A 23,859-nucleotide genomic window follows, 5' to 3' on the forward strand; every position below is an offset into this window, starting at 1 on the left:
GAGTACATAAACCGCAAGGGGTACTTTTCAATAGTGCTGCAAGCACTGGTGGATCACAAGGGACGGTTCACCAACATCAATGTGGGATGGCCGGGAAAGTTACATGATGCTCGCATCTTCAGGAACTCTGGTCTGTTTCAAAAGCTGCAGGAATGGACTTTATTCCCAGACCAGAAAATAACCATTGGGGGTGTTGAAATGCCTATAGTTATCCTTGGGGACCCAGCCTACCCCTTAATGCCATGGCTCATGAAGCCATACACAGGCAGCCTGGACAGTAGTCAGGAGCTGTTCAACTACAGGCTGAGCAAGTGCAGAATGGTGGTAGAATGTGCTTTTGGACTTTTAAAAGCGCGCTGGCGCAGTTTAGTGACTCGGTTAGACCTCAGCTAAACCAATATTCCCACTGTTATTACTGCTTGCTGTGCGCTCCACAATATCTGTGAGAGTAAGGGGGAGACATTTATGGTGGGGTGGGAGGTTAAGGCAAATCGCCTGGCCACTGGTTACGCGCAGCCAGACACCAGGGTGGTTAGAAGAGCACATGAGAGCACGGTGCGCATCAGAGAAGCTTTGAAAACCAGTTTCATGACTGGCCAGGCTACAGTGTGAAAGTTCTGTTTGTTGAAACCAAATGAAACCACCCCGCCCCTTGGTTCACTCTACTTCCCTGTAAGCTAACCACCCTCCCCTCCTCCCTTCGATCACCGCTTGCAGAGGCAATAAAGTCATTGTTGCTTCACATTCATGCATTCTTTATTCATTCATCACACAAATAGGGGGATAACTGCCAAGGTAGCCTGGGAGGGGTGGTGAAGGAGGGAAGGACAAGGCCACACAGCACTTTAAAAGTTTAAAACTTTAAAACTTATTGAATGCCAGCCTTCTGTTGCTTGGGCAATCCTCTGGGTTAGAGTGGCTGGGTGGTCAGAGGCCCCCCCACCACGTTCTTGGGCGTCTGGGTGAGGAGGCTATGGAACTTGGGGAGGAGGGTGGTTGGTTACACAGGGGCTGTAGCGGCGGTCTGTGCTCCAGCTGCCTTTCCTGCAGCTCAACCATATGCTGGAGCATATTAGTTTGATCCTCCAACAGCCTCAGCATTGAATCCTGCCTCCTCTCATCACACTGCCATCACCGTTCAGTTTCAGCCCTCTCTTCAGCTCACCACTTACTCTCCTCAGCCCGCCACCTCTCCTCCCGGTCATTTTGTGCTTTCCTGCACTCTGACATTGTCTGCCTTCACGCATTTGTCTGCTCTGTCGGTGTGGGAGGACAGCATGAGCTCAGAGAGCATTTCATTGTGAGTGCGTTTTTTTTCACCTTCTAATCTTCACTAGCCTCTGGGAAGGAGAAGATCCTGTGATCCTTGAAACACATGCAGCTGGTGGAGGAAAAAAAAAAGGGACAGTGGTATTTTAAAAAGACACATTTTATAGAACAATGGGTACACTCTTTCATGGTAAACCTTGTTGTTAACATTACATACATAGCACATGTACTTTCTTTCCAAGGTCACATTTTGCTTCCCCCCACCACGTGGCTAGCTCCTCCCCCCTCCCCGTGGCTAACAGCGGGGAACATTTCTGTTCAGCCACAGGCAAACAGCCCAGCAGGAATGGGCGCCCCTGAATGTCCCCTTAAGAAAAGTACCTTCTTTCAACCAGGTGACCATGAATGATATCACTCTCCTGAGGATAACAGAGAGAGAGAAAGAACGGATGTTGTTTGAATGCCAGCAAACATACACTGCAATGCTTTGTTCTGCAATGATTCCCGAGTACGTGCTACTGGCCTGGAGTGGTAAAGTGTCCTACCATGGTGGACGGAATAAGGCTGCCCTCCCCAGAAACCTTTTGCAAAGGCTTTGGGAGTACATCCAGGAGAGCCGCAAATGCCAGGGCAAATTAATCATTAAACATGGTTGCTTTTAAACCATGTATACTATTTTAAAAGGTACACTCATCAGAGGTCCCTTCTCCGCCTGGCGGGTCTGGGAGGCAGCCTTGGGTGGGTTCGGGGGGTACTGGCTCCAGGTCCAGGGTGAGAAACAGTTCCTGGCTGTCGGGAAAACCGGTTTCTCCGCTTCCTTCTGTGAGCTATCTACAACTTCATCATCATCATCTTCCTCGTCCCCAAAACCAGCTTCTGTGTTGCCTCCATCTCCATTGAAGGAGTCAAACAACACGGCTGGGGTAGTGGTGGCTGAACCCCCTAAAATGGCGTGCAGCTCATCATAGAAGCGGCATGTTTGGGGCTCTGACCTGGAGCAGCCGTTTGCCTCTCTGGTTTTCTGATAGGCTTGCCTCAGCTCCTTAAGTTTCACTCGGCACTGCTTCGGGTCCCTGTTATGGCCTCTGTCCTTCATGCCCTGGGAGATTTTGACAAATGTTTTGGCATTTCGAAAACTGGAACGGAGTTCTGATAGCACGGATTCCTCTCCCCATACAGTGATCAGTTCGGTCCATGCTGGAGCTCTTTTGCAATTCTGGGACTCCATCATGGTCACCTCTGCTGATGAGCTCTACACTCACCTGCAGCTTGCCACACTGGCCAAACAGGAAATTGAAATTCAAAAGTTCGCGGGCTTTTTCCTGTTTACCTGGCCAGTGCATCTGAGTTGAGAGTGCTGTCCAGAGCGGTCACAATGGAGCACTCTGGGATAGCTCTCGGAGGCCAATACCATCTAATTGCGTCCACAGTACCCCAAATTTGACCTGGCAAGGCCTATTTCAGCACTAATCCCCTTGTCGGGGGTGGAGTAAGGAAATTGATTTTAAGAGCCCTTTAAGTTGAAAAAAAGGGCTTCGTTGTGTGGACGGGTGCAGGGTTAAATCGATTTAACGCTGCTAAATTCGACCTCAACTCCTAGTGTAAACCAGGACTTAGAGAACTTATAGTATGGACACCATCTTATCAAGTGTGAATCATTGGGCTAGATCCTCAGCTCTATTAAGCTTATGTTCAGTGCAGCTAAGGAGAGAAGCAAGGAAAGGCATTGCTAAACCACCTTTCAGGTCCCCTGATCCTGTGGCTGCCAGGGGTCAAAATGGCCCATAGAGTAACTTGGAGAAGCCTAATGGCTCTTCTATATTATGCCATCTGGACTGGTGCAAAGGGACTTTACACGGGTTAAGGATCTGGCCCATTGTATTCAGTTTCTCAAGATATTCCTGGCTTTCTGGTATTGTTATAAGCACTGTGGCTTTTACTTTCCTGTCCTGTTCATTGTAGAGAGGTATAGTAGGTGAATAATATGAAGGCTACTGTATGCTTTTAGCATACAGCAGATTGTGAAGTGCTTTGAGATCTGCTGATGAAAGATCAAGATGGTGCTATTACTAAGGGAGTAGAGTGGCCATAAAGTGAAAACCCATTTTCAAGAAACATGCTGAAATTTTTGAAGTTGTTTTCATTTCATAGTGTTTGAAATGGATCCATTTTTGTTTCTTACACTTTTCATTTTTGAATAAAAACCATTTTGGTTATGTCTTATATAACAATTGAAAAACTTACCAAAAGAGCATGGGGAAATTTTTTGACTGTTCTTGACAAAAATTTCATTTTTGAATGAGGGCCATTTTTATGTGAACTTTTCCCTTGAAAAACGTCAACCAGCTCTAATGGACAATTTGATTTTCTTCCAACTTCTATGACACTGTCCTCTGTGACAGACAAGTATTGCCAAAGTGTTATTTCACTTTGTTTGGAGGTGTTTACCATTGAACGACCCAAAAACCACTCCAAAAGCTTACTTTATTTCCCAGTTCCCTTTCTGTATTTCAGCATTCAGAAATATTACGCTCATATGACTGTTTAACATTAATTTTTCAGCTTTCTTTAAACTGTCTTATGTTTAAATATGTCTTAAAAGTTACCATGGTGGTTTGAAACAACTTCTTGTAGACTTCTGTAATAGTCCATTGTCAGCTTATGGTGTTCACCAGACAAATGAATCTGGGAGACAGTTTTGGAGAAACAAGTTAATTGCTATCTAAGCTTATTAGCACAACACAGATTGTTTTCCATCTTAGCTTTCCATGTTTTATTATGATAATGCTAAAATGCAGTGATTTTTCATGTTGCAATCACTTTGTGCTGTTGAGTCAGTTTAGTAATTGCAAAAGGTTTTGAGTCTTAATAGTCTTTGATTAGTTACTTATATATTAGCCGGTTTGTGATTCGTGCCTCATGCTGTTTAGTATTAGTAGTCCTTCACTTTAACGAGTACTAAAATCACTCAAATTGAAAACAAGGTGACTGGGTCAGTGGACAGAGGTTTGAATGGAAGTTTAATTTAGTTTGTAGCAATAAAAATAATTTTGGCTATGTAACTCAGGGTGCACGATGTGCATGTTTATTGCTGACAGATCTAGTTGCATTGAGTGACTTTTTTTTCTCCTGTAGAAGCACTCGGATATTTTTCTATAGTAACTTAAAATGTAACCTCCGTGTTAGAAAGGGGAAGGAGAGGAGGGACTTACAATACTTGCCTGTATTAGATAGGGGTAGAACAGGGATTGAACTTTATTTGTGAATTCCCAGGCAAATGAGGAGGCATCGAGTGCTTGTAATAAAAGAAGGAGCTCAAAAAGAATCAAATTTCTGAGTCACAGCGTCAGATCCTCAACTGGTGTACATGGACTTCAGTGGAACTACTGTACTAATTTGATGTAATAATTTACACCAGCCAAGGGTCTGACGCACAACAGCTCAAAAATCTCTGGGTGCATGTGTAGTGATTGGATGTTATAAACATATTTTAAGATAAATGTACCTGTGCTAGCCATGGGACTATTGTTCACTAGAATGTAAAGGAAATCTTCCATAGTTAGTTTCCTGTATATCTTAAAATATTTATACAGTCTATTTGCGGTGTGTGAGAACAGAGAGTAACATCTTGACAGCATTATATCTAACCTTTTCAAATGAGCAGCTGTACATACACCACATAACTGAATAATCCTTCACCTGGAATCATCACCAGCGGCCTGATCCTGAAAGCTGTCTGCTTCCACAACTTGAACTCATGTCAGTAAGAGTTCACTGCTCAGGGGCCATACAGGATCAGCCTTTGTGTTTCACACAGTAGTTTATTGCTTTTTGCACTAACAATAGCATCACTGAGTTCTGGGCCTAATTAAGTGAGCTTTCTAATATGCTGGTGATCCAAATTTATTATCCAACTAACAAAGCAATACATCATGAGATTTTATATGGCAGCTCCATTGACCAAAAAGGAAGACGGTGATATTTCACCCCGCGTCATGTGTTTTGTAACATCATTAGTAGTACTGTTTTATTCTTAATTTGATAATCCTACGTGAATCTCCCGGCACCATTCATATGAAATTTGACTCTAGCTCTTTCATGCTGAGGATGGAATTTCATCCAACCTTCGCAGTGTGTTAAAAAAGGTAGGTGACATTATCCCTGCTTTTAAATTGACGGAACTGAAACACAGGGTTGTTAAGTGCCAGGCTAATGGCAAGTCAGAAATAGGCACAATCAGGAATAGAACTCTTATTGACTGACTTCTAGCTCCATGCTTGAAGCACGTGGGAGGCTTTGCTACCGAATAATTACTGTGTGGGATTTGTTTTTGTAATGGAAGGGGGGTTAATGTGTCACAATTTTAAGATTTAAGGTCTTTTTAAAAATCCAAATTAATCCATTTTTGTCAATATCAGTCAAGATGCATTGTCACTTATGTGTAAAACAGATTTATTTAAAAATCACATTAGGCAGGCCAGTAAGTACAGTAATGTTAGGAGACATGATATCAGTTTTAAAAAGTTTATTTTCTTATTCCATGTTACATTCAGAGACCTAGACAGGTCTGTACTTTCAGAACTGTGCATGTAGATTTACAGCCATTATTTACATTTGTCATTGAACATGCAATTATTAGGATTTATGGATGCATATTTGGCATGCATATCTGCATACACAGTTCCAAACATTTATTCTTTAGCTTATTACAGTATTATGAGGACCTTTTAAATGTATAACTTTGTACTGAGAAAACCTAGTCTGATTCATTCTCGTTCCCCAAATTCCATTTTGGAAAGTTCTGCTGTTCTGCATTATAGTACTTTTAGTGGGAATCTTTCCTGTTTTTATTTTAAAAGGGTCATTACACAAGATCTTGCATTTCTGTAGATTACAAAAGCTTATGCTCAAATAAATTTGTTAGTCTCTAAGGTGCCACAAGTACTCCTGTTCTTTTTGCGGATACAGACTAACACGGCTGCTATACTGAAATATTTCAGTATTGTTCAGGGTCTAAAGACAATTCACTTCACGGCAATAGCTTTTCAGGTGGTAATGCAGAGTGAGCATTATTAATATAGACCCCAAATGACAAAACTGAATTAATTAACCTCCTCAAATCCTGGTGCTATTAAAAGGGACAGCTGATTGACTGCCATTAAACAAACACTTTAAAATCAAAGAGAGATTGATTTAAGTAAAACAAGCCTTGGGAGGGTGTCTGTTTAAAACACTTTAGTTTTATCATTTTTATGGATTACTGGGGCAGGCATCCATACATTTCATATATGCAGCCTTGCCAACTCTCAAGATTGTATTGCAAGTATCGCAATATTGGTTTTTTTTCCTTAAAGCCACATCTGCTGGAATGAGGTTTTTACTTGAGAATCTTAAATTTAATTTAAAAAAAGTTTCTAGCCCAGGTAGCAACTGAAGAAACCTTGCAAACATGATCCTTACATATTCTAACACAAGAACCCCAAACATGCTTTTTAAAATCTCATTATGTTTAAGCCAATCTCATGACTTCTGGTTCCTGACTTATGGTTAGAGTTGGCAATACTCTTCGGAGCCCTCCCTAATCAATTTCTTCTCCAAAATACTTCCCCACTCTGGTAATGATAGAGTGTGTGGCTTAAAAGTGTTACTAGAATCCTCACGTTACTGTTACAATATTGAAAAGTTAACTGTAGATTGTGTTACAGCCTGCTTTCCCTTGGCATCCAAAGTATAGAAATCTTCTCATCTGCTGATTAATTAATAACAGAAAATTAATAATAGAAAATTTAAAATATTTGGATTTCCAAAGTTAAGTGGTTATTGAGTCTGGGAAAATTCTCTTTCCTTTCATTTACAGTGAATAAAATCCTTCAGAGATAAGTGCTGATTTTTGGTATTGGCAAGATATGGTGCAGTCTTTGTAGGAGGGGGGAAAAAAATCAATCCACTGCTGGATTTTGAGTTGGCAGTTGTTAAGATTATTCCTGCTCTTTAAGCAAACACAACAAACTCACACAACAACAGATGACAGAAAAAGGAAATATCTGTCTCTGTTGCTTCCTTCATCCCATGTGTTACAGGCAAGATACAGTGCGCAGACAGGTTAGCTGTAAAAATTTGAGCTTTAACCTTTGAACTTTCACTTACTTCCCTGATCTGGGGTGACCTGAGGTTGGCATGATTCCTTCCACCAGTCTTCTCAGCACATTGGGGCAAGGCTATGTACACTGTCTTGGTCTGTCTTGCTGATTATAGCTTTATAGAATCAGTTAATTCCAAATGTTCATTGGAATCGGTTATACAGAATCCAAGAGGAAAGAGATAGGAAATAGAATGGGGATGAAGTGACACAGAAGGAAGGGGAGCAGAGAATTTAAACCTCATCTCCCAAAAATTGCTTCAGACTCAGCTGATCTTATAGCAATGGCTTGACATTCTTACTGGTCTACTTGTGTCCTGCATGTATCAAAGATTTCCCCCTTGATGAGACAAGGTCGTCATTAGTGGAGGGACTTCCAGAACATCTGGGATCATGAAGATGCTAATGGTTTTACTGTGCTCCTCTCTTAATGCCCAGAGGAATGGTCAGCCAACACAGCCCTTATCCATTTGTTCAAGCTAAAGCAGTGTCTGATGCCCAGATATAGCCATTTCTTTCTGTTTCTGTATATTCCTGGTTCATTGTTAGGTACACCAGTGACCTCATGAGTACTTGGGGGTCATTGCACTCTAACGAAACTCAGTCCAGCTGGCACTTGGCTGTTTATATAAAAACGTATACAAGTCGAGATGATGTTTTTGTCTCCTTTTACCCACTACAGTTCAGCAAGATTCAAAGTTTAGCAAACCTTGTATCTTCCCTCCCCTCAAAATTATATGCTTCAACACAACACTTCCCCTGTACTCTTATCACTTCTCAGCCTCTTCCTTTCTGATCTCTTCCAGCTCTCCTTCCTCACGCCTCTTCGCTGCCAAGATTACCTTCCTGACCTTCTGTTCGGACTGTTTCCCTCCGTCCCCTTCTCCGATCTCTCTCTAATGGTTTCTCTTTTCTTAATATTCATCCTTCCCCACCACCACCACCCTTCAAGCCTCTCTGCAGCTCTGTCCCTACCTACATCTCTACCCTTGTCTTGTTATACTCCTTTTCCCCCAGCTCTGTTCAGAATTGAGTGAGAGCCAGTGAGCTGCTCTCCTTCCTGGTCAGCTCCAGCCCTTTTAACTCTTCCCTCCAGGCTTGACCCCTTTAGTAGGTGTAGCAGGGCAAGGCCTATAGGCTCTTATTAACCCATTCTGGCCCAGAGTGGGGTTCGTGTACCCCATCACAAGTCTAAAAGAGAATGCCGTGGAATATCCTAACTAATTGGTCTAGGGTAGCATAAGTTCCCTGTTTATTTTGTTGTTTAACATTTGTTTAAAGTATTTAAATATAAGCATTATGATCAGGTTTCATGCATACAAATGAGCACCTACGTCTGTTAGGCACATAACTGGCCTTATCTGTGCATGCATATCTGGTATTTGCGTGTGTGATAGGCACACTTATGCATGAAATTAAGTAAGAACTGCTGGGTCCAGTACATAATTACATGAAAAATAAAACAAAAACTAAACAAAACCAACCAAGTTCAACCCCTTGCCAAACAAACAGATTGGCTGTCTAGAAACAGCTTCCTAGCTTTCCATGGTATTTCTTCAGTCTGACATACTGTCCTACATATTCTCTTTTTCTCATTTCCTATGGCTTGTTCCTGTTTTATTTGGTTCTTGCAACGTAAAGCAGTGAACAGATGTTAATTGTTGTTTTATGACATGGTGAGTATGGGCTAAAAGTTGTACTTAACTTTTGTATTTATTTTTCTTTCTTTGTTACAGTCAGGGGCTTTTTCTCCCCTTCCTATAATGAAAAACATTTAATTAAAAACCCCACCAATGTATGTAGTGAGTTCAAAGGATACCCTGATCTGCAATATCAAAAGCTGAAAACCGGATTGGAAGAGGAGTTATTTAGCATGGGAAAAGGGGTGTAATTGCAACTAATGAGATTAAATTAAGAAAAGGATCATTTAGACTACATGGCCTGCTCCTGCTTTCACTGAAGTTGGTGATAAAACTTCCAGGGTGAAATCCTATCTCCATTGCAATCAAAGGGAGTTTTGCTACTGACTTCACTGGTATGGGATCAATCCCATGATCATGGAAAAACCTGCTGATAGTGAAAGTTGTAGGAGTCCTCCAAGGAAGGTGGTGGAAGCCTCCTCCCTGGAGTCATTTAGAACTAGACTGGGCAACTACACTAATGATGAGTGAACTTAAATGTTTGGTTTACTAAGTATCCCAAAGTTGAGATACTTTTCATGACATTTGGGTGTCTTTTGAAAACAGGCTTACTTGTGAGTTCACCAGCTCTCTGTGGGTATCTCTACACTGTAATTACACATGTGCAGCCTGCTTGTGTCAGCTGACTTGGGCTTGCGGGGCTCAGGCTGTAAGATTGTGGTGTAGATGTTTGGGGTTGGGCTGTAGGGGTCCCAGAGCTTTGGCTCCAGCCTAAGTCTGATTCTGTGCACTACAGTTTTACAGCCCTGCAGTCTGAGTCCTGCAAGCCAGAGTCAAATGACACAGGGCAAACGTGTGTTTAAGTGCAACATAGACACATCCTGTGGTTCCAGCAGGGCAGGAAGTGTGGAGATGCCTTGATGTCCTTCACTCATGCTGCTCTGTTGTTTCTCTAACATGCTAAAAACCTGTTAAATTTAATATAAAACTTGGCCATGCTTTTTAGGGGTCTGGTTCAGTTTGGTGTCATTTTATCTATACCTGCCCAGCTATCTCTGCCAAAGACCCTACAGTCAAGCAAAATCCAAATGCTGCTACTTAGCCAGGGAAGAACACACCGTACAGCATCTTTCCACCACAGCCCACACCATATGGGGAAGGCTCCCCTCCACATCACTAAGCTTGATGATATGGTAGTTTTAAATCAGTGCCCTGCCACACTGACTCAGTGCATTATTGACTTCAGGCTCAGTTAGGGTGGGTACCAGAGCATCTAGAATACACTGGAGAACATGGGAGAAAATCACTGGGTCAACCCAGCAAAGCTTGTGCCTTGTCCCAGATTTCCTAATGGTGCCTACAGTCTTTAATCTTGTATCACAGTTTGTACAGTCCGTCAGGTGAAAAACATACTCAGTAATCTTAAACACATCACCCTGCAGGAAGAGAGTGCTTTATCCCAGCTTACACGCTCCAAATAAGCACAGATCCTACAGCAGAAACTGTAAAACCATGACGCCAACAGCCCAAAATCTGAAGCTGCCTGGAGCACAAACAGGAATCAGTCATTTAACAGCATGCGTTACAAAATAGTGGTCGTGTTTTTTTCCTGGGGAGGGATGTAGGAAGGAGTGAAACCCACCAACAATGATATAATTAAATTTAAAGCACAGAGAGCTCTTCTGTTACCAGATAAACTTTTTCCTATTAAAACTAAATGGAAAACAAAAGTTACTAAAGATTATACTAAGAAAACTAGTTTCTTGTATTCTTACATTATACTACCTATTTAGAGAGTCTGTACATTGACTTCAATGGGTTTTGGATCTGGCCTGTACTACCTGTCTTCTGTGAATGTGCAGCATATTACGTGGTAAGAAGCACTGTGAATATTTACACAACGTAATTTAGGTTGACCAGTTCTAGTAATAGGTGAAGGGCAAAGGTCAGGCAAGCATGTGAAAATGGTGTACCACAAAACCAACCTTAGTCTAAAGTATATAAGTGGTAGAATAGACATTTTCTGCAGTCCTTACCTGCATTACTCAGATGGGGAAACTGAGGCACAGTGAAGTCAAATTACTTGCTGAAAGTGACACTGACTGTAGCAGAGTTGAGAACAGAACACAGTTCTCCTGACTGTCTGCTGGTCTAACCATTAAACAATACTGCTTAATAGAGATTGCTGTAAAATGTGAGGCTTGCTACAGTAGTTCTATCTTCAGTCTGCTCTATTATTAATATTCACTCACATGGATAAGCATTAAGAATTTTTTTTTTAAAGTACATATCACGTACAGTATTCAGCCCCTTGCAGGTATGTATTCTCTTTGGGTACTTGCGTGCATATAGCCACAAATCTTGAAGAATATGCTAGCCTTGTATTTGAAGATAAATGTCATAATAAATGAACTCTTCCTGGAGTTCACAGTGGAGGCCAAAATCTGTTCTTTGTTATAACCGATGCAACTCTTTTGAACCCCTTTGGGTCTGCCAATACAGTTTGATTCTGTGCTTGTAAAACTTCTTAAAAATTTTCAATGTAAATATTTCAACATAACCGAGGAACATTTTTTTTCTGATTGCTTTCTGTCTTTTTCTTGAAATTTCTGCATTCTGTTTAAAAAACTGTTTCTGGTACTGAGTTACCAGCGGTGGTGGTGGTGATGATGATGATGTGGCTACTACCAGTCTAATGACTGGCAATACCATGATAAATTCTATATGCAAACTGGGATTTTGTGTTTTAGAGAAACTAGGTGACTTTCACTCTTTTTCTACACTTTTATAGTCCTCGCCATTATGAACTTGTATAATAAATCTTAATTGTTGAAAGATTTGATCTGGTGTGTGTGTTTTTTAGGAAGGAGAGGAAGGGGTCCCCTTAAGCTGCATGAGGACAGATAGGACGTATTGTGGTTTATGATGCTTAGATGCCGAACTGGAGAGAAAAGAACTTAAGAGCAAAATAAAAAGACGGAAATCCTACTCGACTTTGAAATAAGATAAGCGCATGGCAGAAGAAGGATTTAAATGGAGAGGGCGGCGGTTACAGCACCCAGTTGTACATATTTTATCCTGAGACACCATTTGGTTTAATAAAACGTAGATCTAAGACTGTCCTTAACCTATCCGTTTCTTAAGACTTAATTATAAAGGTTATACTTTCAAAGGACAAAAGCATTATTCATTTGTCTGTTCATCTCTTCCAGGTTTATCTTGCAGATTATGGACTTTCCTACCGATATTGTCCCAATGGGAACCACAAACAGTATAAGGAAAATCCTAGAAAGGGCCATAATGGGACAATAGAGTTTACCAGCTTAGATGCCCACAAGGGAGTAGGTAGGTTTCTTCTTTTATTTCAGAAGAGTGATTACAGAATAAGTAATCAGGCTGTGTGAACTGGAGTATGTTATGGAGAAGTGGTGGGTATTGGTGATGGTTGATCAGAAGAAGCTCTTATGTGGTGACCTCCTGTCACAGCAGGGTATGTTGCTTCTAGTGAAGGGAAAGGGGAATGTGTTAACACTTAGAGAATAATGGGTGAGGTAGGCTGGAAGATGGGGGAAGAAGCTACAAAAGAAACTTGCCTTTAAACTTGGTCATTAGCTTATATTGATAATACTATCGTACAGTGGTTTGTTTTGTTCATGCTCCAGAACAGCAGTGGTCGGGACCTCAAAGTGGGTTTCAGTCCCATTTTAATGGGATCACCAGGGTTGGCGTTAGACTTGCTGGGCCTGGGGCTGAAGCCATAGCCTGAGCCCCACTGCCCGGGGCTGAAGCCCAAGAGCTTCAGCCCTGGGCGAAGGGGCTCAGTTACAGGCGCCCCACCTGGGGCTGGATCCCTTGGGCTTCAGCTTTGATGCCTCCCTCCCCAAGCCTGGTGTGGCGGGGCTCGGGCTTGGGCTTTGGCTTTGGGCCCCTGTCCTGGGGCTGTGTAGTAATTTTTGTTGTCAGAACTGGGTCGCGATGCAATGAAGTTTGAGAATCCCTGCTCTAGAATGTAGAGATGCGGGAGATGTTTGGCAGTTTCACATTACCTAAAGAATTTCTGTGGCCTGATAAATATGCCTTTATGCAGATCTACACCTGTTTTTCAGTCTGTGTGTCACACCATTTCAAGACATCCTCCTACATAGAGAGAATCCTTTTTTAAAGCTACAAAGTGTTAACTTTTTGAAATCTTTTCCAGTAGCCTTTCATATATCTTACTTATTTAAACTCAATTTGATGGTATTGGAAACACATTTGCAGGTAAATTACATACATAGTCCTTTTATTGGATATTGATTGTACTGCCTTGCATTCCAAGGCAGACTTAATTCAACAATTCCCTAATTAGTTAAAGTCATAACCTATGTCTTGTATTCATTTACCATTAATTAAACCTTAGCTGTTTATTATACTGCAGTCCAAATTCAATAGCAGACCCACAGAGCCATGGAAAAAGGGAGTGGGAGGTCAATATTGAAAATATATGTTGCAGAGTCCCAATGATGGCTGCATTGTTCACAATCAATATGGTCAATGTAACACAACTTTCTTAGTTGCTATGTCAGCAAGACAAAAAGTCAATTCTAATGTTATGCTAGTGAAAAATGGTGATTATTGAAAAACTTTGACTCTTGCTGCAAAACAATATTTTTGTTAAGTATTTCCACCCCCTCAAATTTTCTAAACCTGAAAGAATGGACTGGCTGTCTGTGGCTAGCTATGGTAGGACCACAGTGTCTCAAACGATAACTGTAGAAATTTGTGCTTGTTAATTCTGCTGAACTGTTACCTTAAACTAATACTTTCTAATGAGTTTTAGTTGGCACAAACAACTGTATATTATTGCTTTTTCTATTAAAAGGACCATTGACCATGTAATGTAGAGGGTCTTGATAATTTGCCAGCGCTGTTAAAACCTGCAGTCGTTTAACGCTGGTCATTAGGAAAAATGAAATAAGACTGTCAAGTATATGCTGCTCAGACAATTGCACAGCTTCACCTGCTGAAAACATTCTGTTGTGAAGAGGACATATGCTCCAGTCCCTTCCTGACCCTGTTATTGTGAGCTGTGTGACTAGATGCACGAGCACCACTCTGAAAACTGTCCCTTGGAGATCTGTGTGAGTGTTGTTGAAGGGAGAAACTGGAGGTTGTGGCAGTTGGGACTGAGCACCTGGGCAGGCATAGCAGTTGGTTTAGTTTTCTGGTGAACAGGAGGCAGTTGAGAGTCTTGGTACTAGGGAGGGGATGCATCTTTTATTTCCCTCCCCCTTTTGAACAGGGTGGTTGTGGTTGGGTGTAAGTGGGTGAATTCTTCGTTCCTCACCCCAGCAAAATTAGAGGTCAGATCATCCCCTTCTGTGGTAAAATCAAAAGCCACGGTGGTGGTGGGTAAGATGGGGAGGGCTGTGGAAAAGGAACTCCCCACAAATATCCCTTCACTGCCATTTCATCTCAGTGTCATGTGTGAGGGGCAAAGTTTGCCCCAAGAGAAAAATCTACAGGGCCTGACACCAGACAGTATAGGGATAGGGGGCCAGACCCTGAACTGCTATAAAAAATGGATCTCTCAGGATTTACACCAGTTGAGGATTCACTTGGGGCAGCTAGTTGTTGTGAAGGACTTGGACTTTTCCACTTCCAACTGCATGTTGTAAGAAAAGACCCTTATGGCAAATTCCCTCTCTTTAGAACCTGCAGAGCACATGCTGCAGGTCTGAGTTCCATGTGGAGAAGGGAGCAGAATCCAGGCAACATCAGAGGGCACATCTCCCCTCCAACCCTACACATTTCCCATGGAAGTTAATATAGACTGGGACCATGTTATCTTTTCCAAGGGGGTTGTGAAGGCATCCGCTGCTAAGGGGAGTCTCTAATGTGATTACATCAATAGATCTGGGCTGCCGTTGAGCTGAGGGAGGGGGAGTGTACCCACTATATCTATATACACATGCAGACACACATATATCACATTAAAAATAAAACAACAACTAAAAAGCCCATCTTAAAAACATTAAGGTTGCAAAATCAAACACTTGAAAGATAGAAAATGCCAGATTTTTATGGTGGTCTGTGCATCCTTAATTCAGCCCCTTTGTGCATTTGCCATGACACGGTCTTTAATTACATGATCACATACTATTTTTTTCAACAGAACCCCTAGCCTCATTCAGTGCATAGGATGGGTGGTGCTCACTGAATGGGCAGCTGTGCAGTATTTCTTTTTATCTTCATTGTTCAGTATGTGCTCCCATGCCATATATCCTGCACACTTTTCAAACCGTGCTCTGAATACAGAAGTATTACATTCCTTAGAATCTGAGTGATTCACAAACATTAAAGAAATGAGTATTTTCCTGATGTGCCTCTGAAATAGGGAAATATTATCCCCTTTTTAAAATCAGAAACTGAAGCAGAGAGAGATTAAGGCCAGAATTTTCAAGTGTCCACTGATTTTGGGTGCCCAACTTGAGACAACCAGAGCTTGATTTTTTTTCAGGGAATTTAGCATTCCATAACATTTTATAACACATTTTGTGCACAGCTTTCATTGATTTGAGCTGGAGTTGTCAGCCTGTCTGCAAATCTGATCCCCGGTGTCTCAAATTGGGCACCTAGAAAATGAGGAACACAAAATTAGCCGCTCCTGTGAAAAGCTTAGTTTAAGTGGCTTGTCCAGTAGTGTGGCAAAGGCAGGGATAGAATCCTGTTATCTATGGTGGCATTCAACTGTCTTAAGCACAACACCGTCCTTACTCTTCCTGCAGTCCTCTACCTCATTCACTACAAAACTTCCACTTCAGAAACAAATGGCGCATAGGGCTTACAGACAACATCCTCATTCACAACCCTCATTCACCTGGAGCACACACTGTCCAGTGCAGGGAATGAGGCAGGGCTCTTGTGGAAAAAGCAGTATGTGGTGAGTAGTTAGATATCATAATGCGTATGTAGAAGGAGGATAAATTAAGGTTGCACAGGCAACCATGATTCTGGCTTTTCCTAACTTTTGCATGCTTGACGTGCAGCCTTAATGTTGTTCTTTGAACATAGTTGATTTTTAATTTTTATATATATGCATGTGTGTATATATGATTCTTTCCAAAGGGCTTTTCTGACTATATGTACCATACCAAAGTATTTTAAAAGTCAAATATTTCAACAACAAAAATATTTATTAAGGCTTTTTTATGTGGTGTTCTACCTGAGTGGTAGAACTTGTTATATTGAGTTAGACAAATGGAAACCTTCAAACTTCCACTCTTTCTTATTTATGAATTAGCTGTACAAAAGTGTGCAGTGGTTTGATTGAGATATCTGGTTTCGACTTCCAAAAAATGTCAATTTGTGGCTTTTGAAAGTGCCTCTTGAAACTGATTTGCCCCTTTCCACAAAGAAAGTACCGCGCAGTTTCATTGCAAGCTTCCCACTAACTTAAATGAACATTGCTATCACAGGTAGGATAGAGAGAGCAATCCAGCCTCATTCACATTCATTCCATGTACTCTTTGCTAAGCTTCCCAGTTATGATGGCTGTTGTGATGTTATCCACTGGGAATCATACTGAGATCCTGGAAGTTATTTAGCATTGGACACCAAACAACGATTCCATGGTATCAGTTTCCATTACTAGTCTGCATTTTTGTGACGGTCTTTTGTGAGCCTAAGATCTGCTCTTCCCATCAATATCATTCAGTATGGAACATGAGTTGCTATGTGCTTAATTTTCATTTGAGCTTCTGGCCTAGGTTCTAAACTAACTTGACAGACTTCAGTCTTCCTGGCTACTTGTTTGCTCTGGTGTTGTAAGAAAGAGAGGTTAGAGGATGCCTTTTTTAAATTGGAGATTATTCCCCAAATTAGACTGTAGTGTTTTAGTTTTTACATAGAATTTGAGTGAACCATATTGAACATAGTCTTGCATTCATTTTGAAAGTCCGTGCTGTATAAATAGAATTACATTCTTGTTACTTGATAATTAAAGTGAATTATATCTGCATCAAATGTATGTTTTAAAAATTTGTTACATAGTTAGAATTGTTAAAAAGTAACATTTGGATCAGTGTATCATATGGATTTTTGTAGATTTTCTACTCACTGAGGCATGCAGTCAATACCTAATTTCTCTGGAGATATACTGCGCTTAACATATTGAGCTTTTTTTAAATACTCCAGACCTGTGCATTGAGTGTGTAAGACCAGTTTTAATTTGCCATCATAGATGAACATAAGAGTATGAACTAAGTTAAATTCCCTCCAATGTATATTTGTGTGTGTGCAGTGAATTTCAGGATCATTCTCCTGATTCTTTTCCTTTTCCAAGCCAACACTTTACATAATTAATATTAATTACTTCCCCTTTTTGTTTCAGTGGCAGAGAGACACCTCTAAATATGTTATTAGTTTAACAAAGCTTTTCTTTAATGTATCTTCACTCAAGTACCTAGAATGATTAAAAACATATGAAATAGGAAGGATGGTGCAGACAGATGATGTTGTGATAGGTTCAGGGTACCCAGAGCCTACAGCAAAAGGTGGTACCTGCCCCCAGTTATACCCAGTTGTCAAATTTTTGCAGTTTCTCAGTGCTTTTTACTTCTGGATTCTTATATGGCATCACTGCGAAAAGTGTCTTGTATAATCTGTGTCTGGTATGGCAGCTGTAACTATCTCTGATGTGGGCCTTGCCAGAGTTATCCATGCCTTTGTGTCCTTCAGATTGTGTTATTGCCATTCATCCTGCTTGAAGTCAGTTAGAATGTGTGCTCCCTAAGTTCACATATTAGGGAGCTGGCACTGTGTTGTTCCTAGTGAATGGCCCTTGGGGCTACTTTTTACTTTCTCCACTGGTCTGACAGAGACAGTGTCTTTGAACCTGTAGGGAGTAGTGCAATAGTCATCTGTTTTCTAGGGCTTTTGCTTGAGGAAGTTGACTCTGTATAGGTATTTAGTTTATTTGTGGTCTGTGTATGACTGGTAAATGATGAGCCTTATTTTTATTAATGCTGGCAAATGAATTGTTGTAATTTGTTTGTGTTCCTAGGAATTACATAATGGGTGCATTCTAAACCTAAAAATACAGTAAATAAAAATGTACTCTTCATGGGTTTTGTCGAGTTTACAGAAGATTTAGGTCCCCTACTAGTTTGGAGAATCAAAAAATAAAACCTGTTTCTTTCAAAGTATTAAGGTAACAATACATGGCAACAAGTTATCAGCATTCAGTGTTTATGCTTCCACAAGCCAAATAATATGCTGTTAATTATTTCTACTTTTAGACATACCAGAGTTTTACTGCACTCCGTATGCGACGCATGTGGGGTCAAGTGCCCCCCCCCCCACCCAAAAAAAAAATTTCTGCTTGGCCTGAGGGGGTTGAGGAGGCGAGGGAGAGGCTCCCTTTTCTCACTGTGCTTGCTCCCTGGCATGCTCAGTCCCTATCCCTGGCAGCCAGGCCCAGGCAGAGAGTGGAAGGGGCAGGACCACCCGCTTATCATGCCAGCCTCTCTGGATCTCTGCTCTGTGCAGTGTGGTGGCTGCCTGCGAAAGTCTGGCTGGGGAGACGCCAGCAACTTGTCCCCTCTGCTCCCCACCCAGGCCTGGCTGCTGGGGATAGGGGCCAAGTGAGCCCCTGGCATGTTTCCAGCTTACTCAGCCCCTGTCCCTGGCAGTCAGGCCTGGGACAGGAGTAGAGGGGCGAGCCGCTATCACCTCCCCAGCCAGGCTGTCTCAGGCAGCTGCCGTGCTGCACAGAACAGTGATCCGGAGCAGCCTGCTTCAGCCAGCATGAGAAATGGCTCCTTCTTGCTCCCCAGCTGCCAGGGAGAGTGGCCGAAGGTGTCGGGGGTGGGCGGTGTCCCAGTGGGAGAAAGATAGAGGGCCACCGTCCCCAGGCAACTCTGGTGAAGTGGGGAAAGCACAACGGCCCCTGGCTGGGTTCAGGGCAGGGTGTACTGGGGAAGATGCTGAGAGCAGGTTCCCTGGCATCTGCTTAGCCGAAGGTAGTGGCATTGCCTCCCCTACTGAGGTGTCCACAAACTCCAGGCAGACACTGGTGCTGTGAGTTTCCCTGGGCTAGGCGTGGCCTCAGCGGGGCCCATGGGTACATGCTCCCCACTCCTCTGACCCCAGCCTCCCAGGAGCCGGCAGAGTTGGCTGCAATCACGTGTCCTCCCCTTTACATAGCGTGTGGTCCCCTATCCTCCCCCCCCCAGCCCCCATATCAGGAGGCACGAGTCGTCTATTCTGCACTCCATCGTAAGTGAGATGATATTCATACCATCAGACTATTGACGGGCAGTGGGGAAATTTACATGCTATCCACAAAATCTGGGGCCAACACTGTAGGTTTCACTACTGCTTTCACTAAAAATTCTGGCACTGCTGACAAACTTTCCTTGCTGTGTACTTTTTCTAGCAGTTTTTGTGTTTGTTGTTGTGGTGTTTTGTTTTTATTAATAAACTGCATAAGTGCCATCAAAGTTACAGTGCGTTATGTGTATACATACATATATAATTCTATACGCTGTGGGCATGTGTTCGGCACTATAACTTTGGATAGTGCTTATGTAGTTTAACAAAAACACATGTGGTGTGTGTATATAATATAAATAATCACTATAGCTTTGGATAGCACTTAAGAGATTAAAAGACATAAACATATGGCCCCTGCCTCAAAGAGTTTTCATTTTCAATAAGACAAATATAGAACATAAAACAGGATGTTGAGGAAGGGGGAGTGAGGTTAAAATAAAAGATGTGGGGCATAGTATAGCAAGTGAATCAAGTAAAGTCTAATATTTGTAAGGAGAGATTGAGCAATAGCAGGCAGCCCAGGAGTCAAAGTCCAGGGTAGATTTCAAGGAGTGACTTGCAGTGTAAAAGTGAATGTGGTAGGCACAGAAGAATATCATTTTAGGTATAGAGAACACTAGGAAAAGAGATGTGCAGCCACGTGTGGGAAGAGGAGTCAAAGGGAGGAACAAGGTGAAATGACTGGGCAGTGCAAGGGGGTGAGATGAAGTGTAAGCAAGACAGAGCTTTACTGGAGAGTAGAAGTAATTCTGAGCTACTGAACATTGGATAGACAGGAGAGGAGGCCAGGGAGCAGGAAGTCAGAGCAGTGCAAGTGAGAGAAAACTGTGCAATTAACTGTGGCTATGGCAGGGAGGAGGAAAAGGAGTTCTGAAATTGGCATTTCTAATTAGACTAACACCTTCCTTTGAAGGACCAGTAGGCCTGCAGATGCATTACAACTCCCTTAAGCTCCATGCCTAGGGGAAATCATGCATTACCAAAACCCAAAGTCAAATTCTCTGGATTCTCTTCTCTTGTTACCCTCTCATCCCCCTATTCTTGTCTATTAACATTGGATCTGCCATACTCAACCTGATGATCCTTGGATGCATTAATGGGGGAATATTGAGTAGGAGTAGAGGTTATTTTACTGCTGTATTTGGCAGTGGTGTGACCGATGCTGGAATACTGTGTCCAGTTCTTGTGCCCACAGTTCATGAAGGATGTTGATAAATTGGAGAAGGTGCAGAGCCATGAGATCAGAAAGGATTAGAAAACCTGTCTTATAGTGATAGACACAAGGAGCTCAGTCTTGTTAGTTTAACAAAGAGAAAGTTAAGGAGCGACTTGAACAAAGTACCTACATGGTCAAATTTAGCCTGGAAATAAGGTCTAATTTTCGTAATAGTGAAAGTGGTTAACCATTGGAACAATTTGCCAAGGTTTGTAGTAGATTCTGCATCACTGGCAATTTTGAAATGAAGATCGGATGTTCTTTTGAAAGATGTTGTCTAGTTCAAACGGAACTATTTTGGAATCTATGAACTGTTGCTCTGTCAGTTCAAGTACCACCCCTTTTCTTACACCCAAGTCTATTAGTTAGGGCACTTGGTTGGGATGTGAGAGCCCAAGGTTCAAATCCCTGTTCTGGAGCAGGGCCTTGAACTTAGGTTTTGCCCCTGCCAGGTTAGTGCCCTAAACACCAGGCTATAGGATACACTGGCTTGGGGTGGGGGTGGGGTGTGTGTGTTCCCCTCTCTCTCTCTCTCTGTGTCTCTGTCTCTTATTTGGCAGCTGTTCCACTTTATATTAATAATTATTCATTGGAACAGGGGCTGCAGTCAGGTGCTCCCACCCCCCAAGTCAGTGCCCAACCTCTGGGCTATTGGTATAAGGGGGATCACCACCACCCTGATTTTGCAAATCTAGCCATTTGTTTCCAAATTTCCTTTGCTTTTATTTTTTTTTTAAAAAAAAGAAAGGTTAAAATGCCCTAAATTGAAAGTGTTTTGTTTTTGTTCTATCCAAATCAATTACTTTTTGATTTGCTGAAAATTTTGAAAAATGTCAGTGTCAGCTTGACCCAGAACGCTTCTCCCTCCCGTTCCACCCTCAGAACTGCTAGCAAGCTGAAAAATCTGCTGTTCACAGAGTTCTGTGTATAACCCTCTGCTAAATTTGTGTACGCTGCCCACAAGTGTTGTTTAAAACTATCCAGCCTTCTTTTAAAAAACAATGCACCATATTTGAGTCTGCCCTCCTGCTGCAGTAAATTCCTCAGGCTGACCATACCCTCAATGAGGCAGTACTTCATTATGTTCCTTGGAAATATGTCAGCCATTAATTTTATCGAGTCTCATATTTCAGTCTCGTTTATCTTCTTTGTCTTATTCTCAACCCCAAGCTGAACTGTTCTGTTACTTTATAGTGCTCTACAGATGACAACACTCATCTCATAAGATATAACTCCATAGGGTAATATCTTTTTAAAATTATATTTCTAACTCCACAGTCAGTTTGACACACTTTTTTTCTTTATAGGCTTTGTGTCATGAAAAAACACTATTATTATTTATATTATGGTAGACCCTAGAAACCCCGGTTAGGATTGGTGGTCCCATTGTGTAAGACACTGTACAAACTTATAAAACAATCCTTGCCTTGAAGAGCTTACAATCTAAAGACTAATGATGAAATTATGATGTGATAGTAGTAGTGAAAATGTCATAGAAAAACATATTATCTCTGTCTTTGATCAGCCTTCTAGCTCACTCTGAGTGGAAGGAGAAATAGTTAGCAAAGTAAGGGCATAGTGGAAAACTCCCATTTTATGTTGCTGGAGAGTTCCACACATGAATTCTGGTTAGCAGATGTCTTTAAGATGAATTCTTGGGAACGTTGGAGGTTCAAGACCATAAAAATGGCTCGTATGATATAATTTACTTTCCGTTTTGAAATAGTAATCCAAATTCATATTAGGTCTCAACTAACTGCAAAATGTGTTACATACGCAGAAGCATAATACATTCTCATCTCAGTGTGAGTTGCTTCAGTTATGCTACTCTGTTAGAGTAAATTTTTCAGCACTATCCCTACATGTTGAGTTGAGAATATATTCTAAGGGCCTGACTCTGATTTCACTCCAGTGACTTCAGTGGAGTACCTTCTGATTTATCTTGGCACAAGTACAGAATCAGGTCTTAAATATTGAAGTGAAAAAGTTAAACTGTGAAGTATTGTGGAATATAATATTATACTAAAATGTTTTCATCAGGTAGCATTTAATATTGGGCTAAAAACTGTAACACCATAATATTGTAGTAGCTAATGGAAAATCAAATTTCAAATGTCCATTGAAAAAAAGAATAGAAATTCTTAGTCTACAGATAAATCAAATGTAATTTGGTTTAAAATAAGGATTCTTTTTAAAATATGGTCTTGTAAAAGTGACAGATTATCAAGCAGAATTGCTGTATTTTAAAAGTCAAAATTTTATGAATTTTCACTTGTTTATTATATCTTAAAATAAAGCAGGCTTTGAAGTTCTTTAAACCCAGATTTATTTTTTAAATCATCAAGGACTCTAGTAATCTCATTTTAGATTTTATTAGCAGATTTATTTTTCTGGTTAAAGATATAGTTGAGAGATAAATTGGGATTATTTAGAGAATAGAGAGTTCACATTTGTAATGAATTCAACTGGTTACTACCATAAAGCACACTGTTGTTTCACTAAAGAGCAGAGTAATTATTAGCCAAATAAATATATAAAAATATTAAAGATCATGATGATATAAATATAATCATTTCAAGACGTTAAGATCTCTAATAATGAACTGATGAGAGAGTAGGGAGCGAGGATAGGACAATACACAATCAAGTAGATATGAAATGTTGATACTTTTGAATAAATCTCAAAAAAGATATGTGTAAATCTACTTGTGTATTAACACTGATTTGCAAATATGTAGATAAATAAACAGCTTTGGTAATTTATCATCTCTTTGGAATACTTTTCATTTTCTTTTTAATTGTTGCAGCATGTAGTTTAATTGCATATATTTTGCATTTATTCTGTGGGACACCACAACTTTCTTAACGCATTGGTAAAACTCTTGTACACATGCTACCTACTCACAACATGACTTTGCTGTACAAATGAAGTAGCAGATCAAGAAATGGGTGAAAGATCTAAAATGTGAATTCAAAGGTAATTAGACATGGCCAAATTACAACAACGGAATAAATTTTACTCTCTGAGGACTATTTAATCTGAAGAGTAGTTATGTTAGGTTAGCTTCTGAAATCTAAATGACTTGCCATTACTTACAGCTTCATATCAATTACTCCCTCAGTGAAAAAAGTACTCCATTGTAATTCTGACAATTTTTCTCAAAGGGCTGGTTGTATGTAGCCTGTGTCACACAAACAGGTGTCAGAATAGCATTTTGTGAAAATTAGAGGCTCTGCCATCAAAAGTGCTGGTTTATATGGTTGTAATCTGGAATTGCCATA

The 23,859-nt window shown here is 41.0% G+C and overlaps 1 protein-coding gene across 1 annotated transcript in view; it reads left to right on the forward strand.

The window, feature by feature from the left end:
• The window catches only part of VRK2 (VRK serine/threonine kinase 2), a 68,688-nt gene that overhangs the window by 20,415 nt on the left and 24,414 nt on the right, over window positions 1-23,859 (forward strand). Inside the window, exon 8 of the mRNA XM_077813968.1 lies at window positions 12,261-12,393. Coding sequence (XP_077670094.1) covers window positions 12,261-12,393 — 133 coding nt within the window. The remainder of the gene's footprint in view (window positions 1-12,260; window positions 12,394-23,859) is intronic.

Source organism: Eretmochelys imbricata, chromosome 3 (assembly GCF_965152235.1).
Source record: "Eretmochelys imbricata isolate rEreImb1 chromosome 3, rEreImb1.hap1, whole genome shotgun sequence".
Classification (NCBI taxonomy): Eukaryota; Metazoa; Chordata; order Testudines; family Cheloniidae; genus Eretmochelys; species Eretmochelys imbricata.